Source organism: Larus michahellis, chromosome 5 (genome assembly GCF_964199755.1).
Source record: "Larus michahellis chromosome 5, bLarMic1.1, whole genome shotgun sequence".
Lineage (NCBI taxonomy): Eukaryota > Metazoa > Chordata > Aves > Charadriiformes > Laridae > Larus > Larus michahellis.
This window is the reverse complement of record NC_133900.1, coordinates 80,553,834-80,569,195: the sequence shown is the minus strand read 5'-3', so window position 1 is coordinate 80,569,195 and position 15,362 is coordinate 80,553,834. Positions and strand designations below refer to the sequence as shown.

Here is a 15,362-nt window from a genome sequence, read left to right as displayed (position 1 = left end):
TAGAAACTGTTAGCAGTTCACATGGATATTAAAAATGACATAGAGATGCAGAGAATGCATGGAGAAATGCCGAGGTGAAATGTGATACAAGAGGTCAGACTACATGATCAAATGGTCTTTTCTGGCCCTTAAACCCTGACAAATGACAGCGTGTCTAAATTCTATAAAGATTTTTCTTATTACTACAAGCGGCCCCAAAATCGATCTCAGAACCTTGAGAAAATGTGCTATGGATGCTTAGTTTTGTAAAACAGCTAAGAATACAAACTAGAAGTACTTGCTGATGAGTGAAAATCATTTTAAATGACAAAAACGTGATGATGCAGTCTAAACAGATTCAGATTAAAATAATTTACAACAGAAAACGACATTATAAAGGCTCACAATGAGAATTAGACTAACGTTGAGGAAAAAAAAAAGCGCAAAAGCAATAAGCACGGGGCCAACGCTAATCATCAATTATACTTGACATAAAATTTTCTTGTAAATTTTCTCTGTTTGCCTGGGATTTACCTACTACTTCTCTGCTCCTGTACATCTGTTTGACAATATTATGGAGAGTAAATAAATGGGCTTACCATGGCAAAGCGTTCTAAGTGTTTTCAGGATTAACAGTCCAAATCAGAGCTGGGTAGTTTCTTTGCAGTGGGTAGCATCAGACTATATTATGCTGATTTACTGAGGAGTTGGATACCAAATAAATGAAAAATAGTTCCAAACTTGTAGTTATGCTCCAGTCGGTAGCTTTGGGGTGGAACCTGACTGTTTCTGTGGTTCTTGAATGACGGGGAGTAATGAACAGGTTACAGACAGTGATGTTCATCAGAGGTTCTATTCCAGGTCTTCATGCAGGGTTGCTTCAGGGCTGCTGCTGAGATAAATATACTACACACCAACGTGCTCAATGATGCCACTTTCACTGTAGTTCAGTCAAGGCTTTTTGGCGTCCTGGGGAATAAATGCAGGTCGTGCTGCTGTTAGGTTTATGTGGGCCTATTCCGTAAGGTTTGGTCAGCACACATTTATTTCAGTTTGTAAGAAAAAAGGCCCAGAATATCCCAATTTCAAATCTCAGTCCTCTACTTGATGTCACCTGTGCTCCACTCTGCCGGCTCATTGCAATCCTTGATGTGCTGGGAAGAAAAGGCAGGGATAAAATTCCCCACCTTGTACCCTTGGTTGTCATCCACTAGCGCCTGCCAGCTTCAAGCAACTAGTTGCACTATCAACTTAATGTATGATCCTGGGCTCATGCGTATAAAGGAACTGTACTATCTTCCAGCCTGGGCTGTACTTTTGGATGCTGCCAAGGGCCATGCTACTTGCCATATTCTGAGTTCAGAAAACGTTTGCCCTGTCCATAATAGCAACCATTACAGCATCCAAACTGATGCTGGCAAGAACATAAGGACATGGATGTGTTGGAGCCGGGCCAGAGGAGGCCACGAAGATGCTGGGAGGGCTGGAGCCCCTCTGCTGTGAGGACAGGCTGAGAGAGCTGGGGGGGTTCAGCCTGGAGAAGAGAAGGCTCCGGGGAGACCTTAGAGCCCCTTCCAGTCCCTAAAGGGGCTCCAGGAAAGCTGGGGAGGGACTCTGGATCAGGGAGGGGAGCCATGGGACGAGGGGGAATGGTTTTAAACTGAAAGAGGGGAGATTTAGATGAGATATTAGGAAGAAATTCTTTGTTGTGAGGGTGGTGAGCCCCTGGCCCAGGTTGCCCAGAGGAGCTGTGGCTGCCCCATCCCTGGAGGGGTTCAAGGCCAGGCTGGACGGGGTTTGGAGCAACCTGGTCTGGTGGGAGGTGTCCCTGCCCAGGGCAGGGGGTTGGAACTGGATGATCTTTAAGGTTCCTTCCAACCCAAACCGGTCTATCATTCGATGGTATAAAAAGGTGTACTGGGTTGGGTCTGTTCAACCCTTTCCGTGCAGAAATGCGTGCACCACCCAAAGGAGAGGTGTGAAGCTGGGCCCTGGCAGATGGAGTTGGCTCCAGCCCTTTAATATTAGGTGTGGTTTTAATTAAAGGGAAAAGCACAGGCCTCGCGCTTCCCCAAGGCCTCCGGGGCGCGCAGGCCGATAGCGGCCCGCCGGCCCCTTTGCTCCCCGCCCAGGGCGGGTTTGTTTCGCCTGGCAACCGGGCGGGAGGCGGCGGGCAGCCCCGGCCGGGCCGGCGGCGGCGGGCAGGGGGTCCCGCCATGAGGCTGGCGGGGCTGGACCCCGCCGCCCTCCTGCCTAACCTCCGCCGCGGCCCCGGCCCTCCCGGCCTGCGGCCCCCGCGCCCGGCGACGGCGGGCAGAGAGCCCGGGGGGCGGGCGGGGGCCAAGGCCCGGCTGCTCGCCCTGCCCGGCATCGGCGAGGAGGCGGCGGCGGCGAGGGGCGGCGAGGAGGCGGCCGGCAGCCCGCAGTGTCCGGCGTGAGTGCGCGGCCCCAGAGCTGGGGGGGCTGTTCCCCTCTCCTGGGGGGGTCCCCTCCCTCTCCTGTGGGTTTCTCCCTTCTCCTCTTCGGGGTTTTCACCCCCTCTTGTGGGGTCCCCCCCTCTCCTTCTGGGAGTCACCCCCATCTTGTGGAGTTCCCCCCTGCTCCATTGAGGTCCTCCCTCCATCCCCGTGCTATGGGGTCCCGCCCTCCTGTGAGGTCTCCCCCACCCTTGTGGGGTTTCCCCCCTCTCCTTTGAGGGTCCCCCCCATCCTGTGGAGATCCCCCCTCCCCTTTGGGGTCCCCTCCCTCCCCATCCTGTGGAGTGGTCTCCCCCCCTCGTCTCCTGTGGGGTTCCCCCTGTCTTCTCTGGGGTTTCTCCCCTTCTCTTTTGGGGGTCCCCCCCATCCTGTGAAGTTACCCCCCTCCTTTGAGGCCTCCCCCACCTTTGTGGGGTTTCCCCCTTCTCCTGTGGGGGTCCCCCCCATCCTGTGGAGTTCCCCCCCTCCTTTGGGGTTTTACCCCCTCGCCTTTGGGGTCCCCTTCTTCTCCTTTGGGGGTCCCTCCCCATCCTGTGGAGCGGTCTCTCCCTCCATCCTGTGGAGTTCCCCTCCCCTTTGGTGTCCCCCCTTCTCCTTCAGGAGTCCCCCCCCGCCATCCTGTGGAGTTCCCACCCCTTCTCTGGGGTCTTCCCCTGTCCCCTTTGAGGTCCAGGTCCCCTCCCTCCCCTTTGGGGTTCCCCCCTTCTCCTGTGGGGTCCCCCCCGCCTTCTCTAAAGCATTGATAATGGGTATGAAATGTCATTTGGGTGCTTCCGTGTTTAATTTTCAAGTGACACCTTGAAAATGTTGAGGTTTTGTTGAAGAGAAAAGGGAGCTGTGAAGTGTGTGTGCTGTGGGGTTCAGTTGGTGGTATTTTGCTAAAGTAAAGGTGTAGTAAAGCAGAAAGTGGTTTCTTACCATATTTAAAGCAGAATACCTTCCTAAAGTCAGTAATAGTTGTATTACTCTATTGGTATTTTGTACTCTTACAAAAAAAAAAGGCTACTGTATCTATTATATGAGCATCTATAATTGCTGCCTCTATAGTACTAAATCGTGGTAATCTTTGATATTACTGATAATCAGAAATAACATTAATATTTTCTCAGGTGTTAGTAGAAATGAACATATTTTAGAAAGTTAGGTTTTTAACTCTTCAGGACGGAAATCTCTTTAGTACTCTGTTAAACTTTCAGATGGATTTCAGAACCTATACTTTTAGTTTGGCTTCCATGTAGCATAATATTTAAATGATAGTCCTCTGGCTTTCTGAATTAGTCTCTAGCTCTTCCCTGGCAGAGAAATTGTGCTTATTTCCCAGGGTCCACAGTCATTAGAGTCCTTATATTAGAAGGCAGGCACCTATTTTGGAATCAGTTTACCAGCCTGATGTCTGTGAATGTGGCCGATCTGTTTTTGAATGTGCTAGAAGAGTTTGCTTCTGTAAGCTTTAGTAGCAGCAATGTCTTGAAAGTCACTGCCTGCTCCGTTTTGGGGAAAAAAAAAAGTTTTTCTTTTATGCCTGTTTAAACTGATCTGCTGATTTCAAGGAGTGTTTTTAGTTCTTGTGTTGCAAGGTATAGTAATCATTCATTCGTTTTCTAATTCATCTACCTCTTCTATGTTTTTGTAAACCTTGAGCACATCATCCCTTAGCCGTGTCCAAGGGTCCCAGCCTTTTTAGCCTTCCTTCTGAAGGTGGCTCTATTCCCTTAAGCATGTTTGTAGCCCAGCTTTTATTCCAGTATGTCTTTCTTGAGATGCAGGGACAAGACCTGTGCACGGTATTCTGTTTGCGGACACAGTAAGGTTTGCCACAGCAGCTGGATGATGTTTTTCATTTCTGTCTGGGGATTGTTCCTGATGTGGACCAGTGTTCTGTTGGTGGCTTTGGTTGTCACTATATGTTGAGTCCATGATGACTCCAGGATTGCTTTCTGAACCGTAACTGCCAGTCACAATGTCACAACATGTAAAGGTGCTTTAGGTTGGTTTTTTTTTTTCCCTGGATAAGTGTTGACAGTACATATTTGTAAATACATACTTTTATCTAGATATCTATAAATTTATTTTAGCAAATAGTAAATGAATTGAAATATTACAATTGCCAGATCACTAAGCTATGTAACACTGTGACAATAATACAACTAGGAACGCAAACCGTCCCTGTTGTGCTTCTTTTATTTCCCCCTATTCCCATCTAATGCATTTGGTTTTGTTTCAGAATAAACTGTAAGCTCTTTCAGGCTTGAACTTTTTCTGCATCTGTGTAAAATATTAGCCTTTCTGGATTAGGAAGGTTAATCTGGTTTGAAGTGTATTGTCAGAGTCCTATTTAGAAGGTATTTGATGCTTTATATAAACAATACCAGAACCAAATCAGTGTTACTTGCCTATCATTTCCCATGAGTTGTTTCTTTTTTTTACTATTAAAAATAAAGCCAAGTATAATGCTGTATGAGCTGGTATTCTTGTTGAAGGACCGGTGACTTTTATTGTTAAAAAAAAAATACAAGATGAAATTCACTCTTAAGACAAACTAATTGGTTATATTGGGATGAAGAATAAACCCTATTACATTAAAACTGGTTGGGTACAGCAAAATGCTTGTTTCAGCTTGCTATTGAAACACTTCTGATATCCCCTAATTATCCCCTAACTGTTATACTTTTGTATGCATGGAGGCATTTCAAATATTTTATTCATAGCGGCCAAGCTTATTCTGATACGGTATTGTCTGTCTTCAAAAAAACCAAAACCAAACCAGAAAGATGTAGAAGGAGGAATAAGATACATCACTTTGACAAGGAAAGTCTATACCTCCACATTAGCATTTTTTAATTAGATGGTTTCACTTAAGCTTTTAGAAGAAGCATCTCAATTAAATATTGAAAACTTTAGTATTCCTTGCCTAGAGTTCAGATTTGAATTTGTGAATTACAGAATATGGTATTATATTGTTGACAGTTACACATAGGAAGCTTTTGCTTATCCAAATTAAGTTCCTCTGGCCTAAGTTTTATTGCTGTTTGAAATGCTTTGGAAGACATTGTCAATGGCCAGGGTACTTTCATTAATAGCAATTTAACAAGGAGTAACTGATTAACAAATTAAAGGATCCATTTTATGTCTTACTATTCTTTTTCTTTGGTGCTGACAAGTTGATAGCAATCAAAATACACCAAGAGCACAAAACAGTGAAAATTTGGCACTGATTTCTTCCTGTCTTTCCCATGTACTCTGAATTTGCTGAGCTCTGCAACTACCAACAACTGGTCTTAATACTATATAGGGCTAAACTATAGTAGTACTTTGTAAGATTTTACATTTACTGGTTTTTTTTGTAGTGATTTCATGTCCTTCTGATCAAATTGAAGGTGCCTTATGCTACACTTACCACAATACGCCAGTGACACTAAGATACATGGATTCCTTTTTTTAGGAAACTTTATTATTGCTGTCCTAACATGTTGCAGTAACTAGAGGAGGTAACAGCCCTTAGCTGATCTAAAGGTAAGTTGGGCAAGGCTTAAGTTATTTTGTCAAAATTAATTGCGCTGCTCCCCATTTTCAGGATAGCTCTAACGCACAGAAAACGTGTTTGTGAACTTGGGAAGAGAAGGAGGGCTTTATCTGCGATGTAAAAATGTCACTGTCGTCTTTTTATTTCTCAGTAGCTCAAGCTTTGGCCTTCAAAATGATTAACTTTGAAAATGTGGATGTAAGTAACTTGATGAGCTGCAGAAGAGGGTGGAAAATCAGATTCCTTGCCTCCTGTTTTAACCACTAAAAGCAATAGATCTCTTTCACGCTGTAATGCATACTAACCTGGATAGAGCACTGCAGTGTTACTTAGCTGCTCGTTTCCATTGTTGTTCTGATCTAAAAGAGTAAATGTAGTAATGGGGTGGTTTGCCATGGTCTATTTTTTTTTTGTCGTTGCAAATAAGTGTAAAAGAGCTTAGAGGTAAATTTTAAGTTTACATAGTACTACGGAAGTCAATATTCCTCTATGTGGATGGAACTAAAAATTATTCCCAACATTTTATAATATTATATGTAACATTAGGTTTTTGATAAAGTCTTACGAAGTTTCCATCAAGTAGCTAATTATCCAGAGAATAAATGTCAAAAACCCCCCTAAAACCAAAGAATACCAATTTTCCTCAAAGTGTTTTCAGATGCTAAGAATTTATTCTTGTGTACCTTTAATATTAGTCTGTTGGTCATAGAAACCAAGGTGGTATGTTTACAACCAGGCATTTAATTTCTGATCCAGCGCTCGGTGAGCAGAGGGATCACCAGCGTTGGCCGTGGAAGGGAGGAGAGGAACTGTGGTTGTGAATTCTTCTAAAATCTTGTGAATTGGGGAGCTAGAAATGCATTCTACTTTGTAATGCCTATAATGCTTTTTTATTGCTCGTCAGTGTAGAGTTTGTTGTGCAATTGTTTTTGGGGTTATACTTAGTTTAGCTTTGGCCCGTAGTGGCACCAGATTAATATTACTATTTTTTTTTCCCAATATTTCTGATAAGATAGAAGAGTCTTGGATCCTGCAGTAGTTCGTTGGATGTTTATGGTCTTTTCAGTGGTGAAATCACTCCTGTCAGCTTGGTGAAGTTCTAAAGGAATTGGAGATTTCTTGTCTTCAAAAAATACTGAATTTGGGATTGAATGAGTCAGACTTCTCTAACTGTTGACAGAAGTTCTGTGCTCTTTTTGACACCTTCACCTGAAAAAACATCTGTGTAGTGTATAGAAGCAGGCACAAGATTATTTTACCAGATAATTTCCTCTGAAGGGGAAGTCTTAAGTAACCAACACAGGAAGAAATTGCTAAAAAACCTCTTTTTTTTTTTTCCCTCTTACTCCTGTATTTTTTACAAAAGCACATTCCAAATAGTTCTTAAAAAGCTCTGGAACTAAGTGTAAAGATTTTTAGCATTTTTGGGAAAAAAAAAAGTGTATATATATGTGTGTATTTATGTGTGTATATATATATAGATATGCATACTTTATACTCCATTCAGAGAGTTTGTAATTTTTTGGTAAATTCTTTTATTCTATAAACTGTAAGGAATAAATCCGAAATAGTATATTCTGAACACTGGCATGAGTGATGTTGCAATGAGACAATTTAGCAGTCCCCGAGAATATTCTTACAGCATTTTCACCCAGAGAGAAATCTTCAGGTGAGGCCAAACCACACACAGCATTCAGCTGAAAGGCTGCCAAATAACTGTTTGTTGGTAAATAAAACAGAAGGACATACAAAAGTGTTTCACGATTTTACTCAGTCAAAAATACCGAGTTACATATGTCAAGGTTCAACAAGTTCTGTCTTAAATCATCAGCATGGCTACAATAACCTGTATTTGTTACCCACCAAAATGTGTCCCAACTACCAAGGCAGTGCAGAGGTAAAACATGAGATAACGCACAGCTGCTGAGACGGGGAACAAGCAAGCCATGTGTGTGGTTTTAGAGAATGCATGTTCAGAGTTCAACATATATTTACAAAGAAAGACATGTTCCAATAAAATACTTAATGTCACTGATCGCCCGAAGTCATACTGCTTCCCTATTTTAATATTTTTAATCATAGATTTGCCTAGATTGGAAGGGACCTTTCAGATCATCTAGTCCAACCACCAACCTAGCTCTGACAAAAAACATCACATGACTGTGTTCCAGCTCTTTACAAAGAGCATATTGGGAACTTCTCTACATCAAAATGCACATCCCTATGCATTGTTTATTGTGGGTTATAAGGATATGTGACTTAATATGGAAGAACTAAAACATGACACAAGGAACCCAAACCTTCTGTCTTGCTTTCTGTTTTACAACCTATTTCTAGTGGCTTTTGTGTTCTCTCCATTGTTTTTCTCTTCTTTTCATGTTATTCCCGCTCTTCCTCCTGCTCGTTGTCTTTCACAACACTTTTTGAATGAGTGATTTATTTTTTTTATATCCTGAGTCTTCCCACTCCTGATTAGGTGTGCTGAACTCCTAATAGTCTTCAAAATACATCCTCTCTTGGCCATGTAGATTCCATGTAGATTGTTTACTGTCTTTCTCTCCACTGTCTAAAAAAAAAAATCCTCTTATCTCCGCAGTTACTAGAGGTTTTAATGCGTTGTTCAACCCTTGAATTTATAGAATCATTTTGGTTGGAAGAGACCTTTAAGATCATCAAGTCCAACCGTTAACCTAGCACTGCCCTCACTAAACCATGTCCCTCAGTGCCACATCTATATGTGTTTTAAATACCTCCAGGGATGGTGACTCCGCCACTTCCCTGGGCAGCCTGTTCCAATGCCATTTAATTTTGGTTTCTTTATTATCTTTCTATAACCTGAAATTAAAGCGTACGTCATAGTGTACATTATTTATTTTTTTTTCTTCCTGTGTTAAAAAGAAATGCCTGGACCTGGACACCCAGCTGGAACGCTGCTGTGCACGTTTGTTTGGTTCATAGGAGCTAATGGGACGTGAAAGCTGGTTCCCCACTGGGTGATGTGGTGGCCCCTTGGCTGCAGCCAGCGAGGGACAGAGGATTAACACAGTGACTGGATGGCTCTTCTTCATAATCGGAAAGCAGCAGTGGGCATGAGGGATGCAGCAGGAGATGACCTAACTGAACACTGTCCATCAGTAGCGTGTAATTCCTCTGTTTGGACTGATATACCTCTGTTTTAACATATTTACATGCTGCTCTGGCAACGTATTGCAAGATTGATTAGTACTTGAGATAAGCACTGGAAGAGATGTGTTCACGGTACTGGCAGCATTTCAGTTGTATCGTTATTTTTGTTGTTTATGGCTACAGGATCGGAGGGAGAGGCTTCTGCCGTGTAATCTTTTACTGGAGTATTAGAGCACTTGCTGATGTTTGATACTGGATGTCAGTGGCAATCTAGCAGATGAAATTGAGTATTGAGCATTGCCAGGTAGTGTAAGTGAACCAAAGTCAAAGTACAGTTTTCATCGTGTGAAGAGCAGACTAGATGTGGTGATTAACTTTCTTACTGTGATAACGCAGTGTCTTGATCTCACAGCAAAATTCTGTAAGGTATTTTAAACAGAGACTATTAAACAACTTCATTGCTTGAAATAGAAGTTGTTTATATTATAAACAGACTGATCATGTTACTTTATGTGGTGGGTAAAGTGATCGTTAAACTTCATGAAATCTGGAAAGTTCAACGTAAAGGCTGTTTTTCTATGAAAGGCAAAGCAAGCCTTAAATACATTATAATCTTGGGTTTTTTTGGAGGAAAGGGGTTGAAGTTGTGGGATAGATGAAGGGTTGTTTCTTTGTTTTTCAGTCATGACTTTCTTCCAAACCAACGCCATGCAAGCCACACTATAGCAAGGTTAGAGGAGAAGTTTCAGGTCCTCAAGTCTGTTGGGCTACAGAAGCTTTTAGAGACATTGTGTGACATCGTGGCATCTCAAGCCAGGGGTGTCTGTGGTCCCAGAGGATGGAGAATACCTGTATACCTTAGTATACCCGAGCAGATACAGACTAAGGTCTTAAGGCCTCCCCACACTTGCATTGCTTCAGTCTGTACTGTAGGGCTGTGGCCGTACAACATTTCAAAGAACTTAAAAAAAAAAAATAAAAAATAAAAAAAAAAAAAAAAAAATTAAGTGTTCAGAGAGGAAGAAGTTCTGCACCTGTTCTGAATGATTTATTATATGTCCGATTTTTTTCAGAGATTATTGAACAGAGTGGAAAAAAATGTTCTGATCTCCTTGGCGTTATGCTGATGAAAGAGGTCTATTACAAAAAGACATTAACTGAATTTCCAAATGTACATCTGGAACAACAATGTAAAGGAAAAACCTTGGGGACCATTTCCAAGTGTTTTGTCAGGGTGCTGCTCCCTCCCTGTGTGTTCACAGACACTTGATCCTGCAGCAGTAAATGCCTCCTATCAGATCCAAAGAAATAAAACACCTCCTCTAAGACACTAATTAGCATTCTTTATTATTGCAGTTAATTAAGATGAGAGTATTTTTCTTAATGTTAATTCATAATTTATATGAAAAAGTCAGATTTACTTCTATAAATAGAAGAGGTACTTAACATGCATATCTTGCTCTCAGAAATTGTTTGTGTTTCCTAGAACCAAGTATTATACTTGTGTTTACATTTTCACAATGAACCATTATTACAAATAGATTTAAATATATATATATTACTCAGCAAGCTCACGCAATCTTAAAGGCTTTATAATTTTGAAATGGATTCAAAATTCCAGAAGAATAAAATGACTATATGCAAATAAGCCTATTTTTAAAATTGGAACAGTTTATTGTCACTCTGTTGTGTAAAGATAGGAGCAGAACTCAACACAGATCATGGTTGCAAAAGCCTTAAATCTATTTCACAATTCAATATGAAAATGCGTAATAGTAGGCGTTCCGCTTAAGTGTATGTATTACAAATATCCACCTTAGATGCCGTATGTACACTTATTATATTAAAAATTATGGCCTGTTTTTCCCTTACTCCAGCTCTTTAGGACTGGCCCTGAAGATGTAGGAGGATACTATATGTGTGCTGCTCTGTGATATCAGTAGTTTAAAAAAGAATTATGTTCACTTATTTCTTTTTTTTTTTCTTCGCTCCTCACCTTAACCCTGAGGAGAAGCCGGTCTTGGATAGAAGAGGTGATTTTAAGTGCAGCTAGCGAACGCTGTGTGCAGAAGGCTGCCAGAGGGGACTAACAAGGTGCGGATGGAGATGGGAGGAGGCACTGAGGAACGTCTGTGCTCTGGGATTCAGGTTCTGAGGGAACCTGCTGCTACCTGGCAGCAGAGAGGAGTGGTGGTTCTGAGCTCCAGTGGGTCCTTCTCTCAACATACTGCTGGCCAAGATATTTTTGTTGTATTTTTGACTAGACATTATGCAGTTGTTCCCCCAAACTGAGATATAAGATCAAATCATAGCCATCTTGGAGGCCATTTGCCTACCTAGACCATAGTCGTTGCAGTGTTACCATGAGATAATGAGGATGGATATTGATCAGCTGCGTTGCACTGAGGAGTGATGATAGTCCTTTGGCAAAGTCTTTCAAGATTACCTCCTCTCTGGAGATGAAGGCAGCGTACTCCAAAGTTATCTTCTTTTAGAACCAAGTGTGGCTTTTATGATTATGTAGGAAAAGGTTTTTAGCTACATATAAAGAAAACTTACATTGTGGAAAATGATGTTAATTTGGTCAGATCAAAAAGATTGTCACCTGAAAACTCATCAACAGTTCAACTGTATGAATGCTACCAGGGTAGCCTAATCATCAAAGCATCAGTAACACATATGAAGATTCAAAGACAGTAAATGCCATTTCTGAAAAAGGAAGGGCCCAATCAGGTGGTATAATTAAATGCAAACAGTAGAAAAATTCTGATAAAGATTTGTATTTTCAAGCTTCAGATGCAGTCAAGACTTCATTGAATAATGAGCAAGATGACTGAAAGCACTGAAATGCTGTTGACAATGCTCATTAATAGATAAGAGAACAAAATTAAAATCATCTGTGGGTCTGGAGTAACACTCAGCAACAAAGATGTGCTGTAATTTTTTGGCGTGTATCTTTGCTAGCTGTCAAGCTGTTCAGTAATAATAATAATAAAGATGTTGTATTGATGGAAGCTTAGAAGGTAAATGTTTGCTATACCACTTTCCAAGGCAGATTTTTTACCCCCTCATTGAGCCTTGTCATTTCTAAGCAAACAGGCCAAGCGGATATGATAGCTATCTTAAAATAATTTTCTGCAGAAGGCTAGATGAAAGATATATTAAATTTCTTGTGTTTCTTCTTCATTTACTGGGCACCTACTGGGGTTACCTCAGCTAAACTATTCCAGAGATGACTTTTCAAGATATGCCACAATTGTCTTAACTTTGAGAAAGCTGAAGAATAGGGATTATAGGCAGGAACAGGCATTGTTGTCATCTACTTTGATTTCCTCCGTATTGTCGCAGTAAGTAATAAAAGGCTGAGCCAAACGGAGTGTTTTTAACAGTTGCAAAAGTCACTGGATCTAAAAGGTCCAGACTGCTGGGTGCTGTTGTATTAACCACAGGTAAGTATGCTCAGCCCTGAGCACTGTTGCTACAGCAGAGTCTTGACATACACTGACTCTAGGGTATGTCAAGGGTATAGGTATATATAGGGTACATACCTATAGGTATAGGGTATGTCAATGAACACTGCCAATGGTGTTCAGTACTGACTGTCATGCTTGGCAGTTTGTGGTCACTGAAGTTGTTATGAAACAGTGAAAGTGCTCTTGTCTTCTTAAAGGTCCTCTGAGTCTGTTTGAAAAATATGAGTAAATAAACTTATCTTATCAAGCAGTACAGGGAGAATGTACCGTGGTTGACTACATCCAAGTTGGACAGATGGCTACCTTACCTAGAATCACTGAATGGTTTGGTTTGGAAAGGACCTTTAAAGACCATCTAGTCCAACCACGCTGCCATGAGCAGGGACATCTTCAACTAGACCAGGTTGCTCAGAGCCCCGTCCAACCTGACCTTGAAGGTTTCCAGGGATGGGGCATCTACCACCTCTCTGGGCAACCTGGCCAGTATTGCTCATCTCACTGTCTGTCATTGATGAAGACATTAAGAATGAAGTGTAGAGGGAAGACAGTGTGTGTGTTTCCTATGGCCTTTGTACTTTCTGTGGTATAAATATCCAGCTCCGATGCTGCATTGCCTGCCTGGAATTTTGTTCATCATTGCTGCAGAAAGCAGCTGGGGGACGTGTGGAAGGGCCCTTTTGTGTAGTGACAATAACTCAATGTCCTTTGTAATGAATTTCCTGTGTTCTGCTCTGCAAACAAGATAGTGACCAGGAGCGGTCTGTTCAGTGTCATGGAACTACTCCTAAAAGGTGGGCACTGTGTTGGCTGTAAGACTTTACCAAGGAATATTTAAGCAGGCTGGACTTTTACTCATCTGTTAGAGAGATCTCACGTGCATGTATAATAGATAGTAACATTAGTATTTTTCTCTGTTTATTGACTTTTCTAAACTCACCTGGTTGAATGCCTTTAGGCATCTCCTTCTATAACACTCCAGTTCCAAATTAGGGTGCTGGAAGTAAAAGTAGTAGTAATAATAGTAATATACTCCTTCTCAATTAATTATCCATAAAATTAGCATTGTCTGGGTGGGAAGGGAGGAAGAAAGGGCTTGGGTTAGTGTAATGCAGTTGGTTTTGTGATTTGTTTCTTGCAGTTGCAATGACAAACAAGCCTTCCAAACGCAAAAAGGTTACACAAAATCTAACTCTTGGTCTCAGTCTTTACACTGAGCGCATGTGGGAAAAGCTGGGAGAGGAGCTTAAGCGTGGATAAATGAAAATAATGTATTTATGGGAATAATAATCAAAACACACCTTACATAATGCTGACCTCAAAACTGGCCTTTATGACTCGAGACTGAGATCTTGGCAGTGTCTTTTAGTTCTGTGGACGATTGCCTCTGTGGACGCTGGTATCCAGAAAAAGCAATAAAATCTTGTTCCCCACCAGGCCCAGAGTGGAAAGCCCCGTTTCAGCACAGCGTACCACATCTTGCGTGCTGCCTGCAGTTCTGGTTTCACATCTCAAAAAAGGCAGCTGGGATGTGTTGGGGGGGAATAACTACCTGCCCTCAGAAGAGAGATTATGAAGTCAAACTTGCTAGTTTTGAGAGGAGGAGGCTCTCAAATTGCCCAATGAGGCTTTCTCATTGCTACAGACATGACGCTCACAGAAGTGTGGATTTAGTGTGATGGACAACCAGGATGAGAACCTGGTGCTCGTGCAATATCAGAATCAGAGGCTAGGCATGGAAAACTAGTAGATTAGTCAAAACAATTTAGGGGAAAAATACACTTTTTTTAGGGGGGGAAGTTTGTTTGGTGGGATGTTTTTGTTTGGTTGGTTGGTTGGGTTTTGTTTGTTTGTTTTTACAGAATGGGCACTAGCTTCTGGAATTCGCGAGATGTTGTAGAGGCAAACAGTACCAGCAGGTTCAGAAACGTTTTCAAGGTGGTGGACAAGAAATGGTGGACAAGAAGTCCTAAAGGGATGTGAAAGGACTAGACAGGGATATACTTTCTTAACATCTGTTAACCCATGAGAGTGGATATTGCTGGAGAAGCTATAGATGATGGCCCGATTTATGTGCACACACCACTTGAAGGATGCCACACTGCAGGGCTTCTGGAGAGGAAAAATGAGGGCTTTCCAAGCCTGTTGTTTATTTCCATTTCAACTTTTCTCCCTGACTTTGGAGGACACCTTTCTATCGAGCATTTCTGATTTTCATCCTCTCTAATTACATTTCAAATTCCCTGGGAAAATAATCTGCTACTGACGATATTGTACATCCTATCCCCCTTCAAAACTCTGACCTCATGTACCACCTTCCAGCTCTTTGGCGTTGAAACCCCATGCAAGGTAACGGCTTGTAAGGGCTTGTGCATCTCATGTTAGGTCTCTTCATACCCGCATCTTCCTTTTTTTCTTTTTTTTCCAAATAATCTTAAAACATTTTTCCTTCCATATTCATAATTTCTCTTGCTTTTATCTTCTCGTATCCTGGAACTCCTCTTTTAAATATCTGTTATGCCTTCATATCAAGCCCTTCATGTGTGATGGGACACATTTTTTCTGACTTGTAATGGGAAAGGAAACCTGAAGCTCTAATTTATTTTTTTTTAATTTATTTAAGCTTTTTGTCCATATGGGCTTACTTTTTCTTCTTGTTTAGTCTACTTTTCCTTTTATCTGATGCCCCCTTCTTCTTTTCTTCTTAATGTAGACCAAAGGGCTCTCTTACCTCTGTACAGCATTCTGAGGTTGATGGTATAAACAATTCTGTAGCACAGTTTGACC

At 41.7% G+C, this 15,362-nt stretch overlaps 1 protein-coding gene across 3 annotated transcripts in view; it reads left to right on the top strand.

The window, feature by feature from the left end:
- Positions 1-2,036: 2,036 nt before the first annotated feature.
- Positions 2,037-15,362, top strand: part of FAM149A (family with sequence similarity 149 member A) — a 36,764-nt gene continuing 23,438 nt past the window's right edge. Inside the window, exon 1 of one of the 3 annotated variants that reach the window (XM_074588238.1) lies at positions 2,037-2,413. In XM_074588238.1, the coding sequence (XP_074444339.1) occupies positions 2,196-2,413 (218 nt within the window). In that variant the 5' untranslated portion in view covers positions 2,037-2,195. The remainder of the gene's footprint in view (positions 2,414-15,362) is intronic. The other 2 variants (XR_012587125.1, XM_074588236.1) reach the window with 2 other exon arrangements.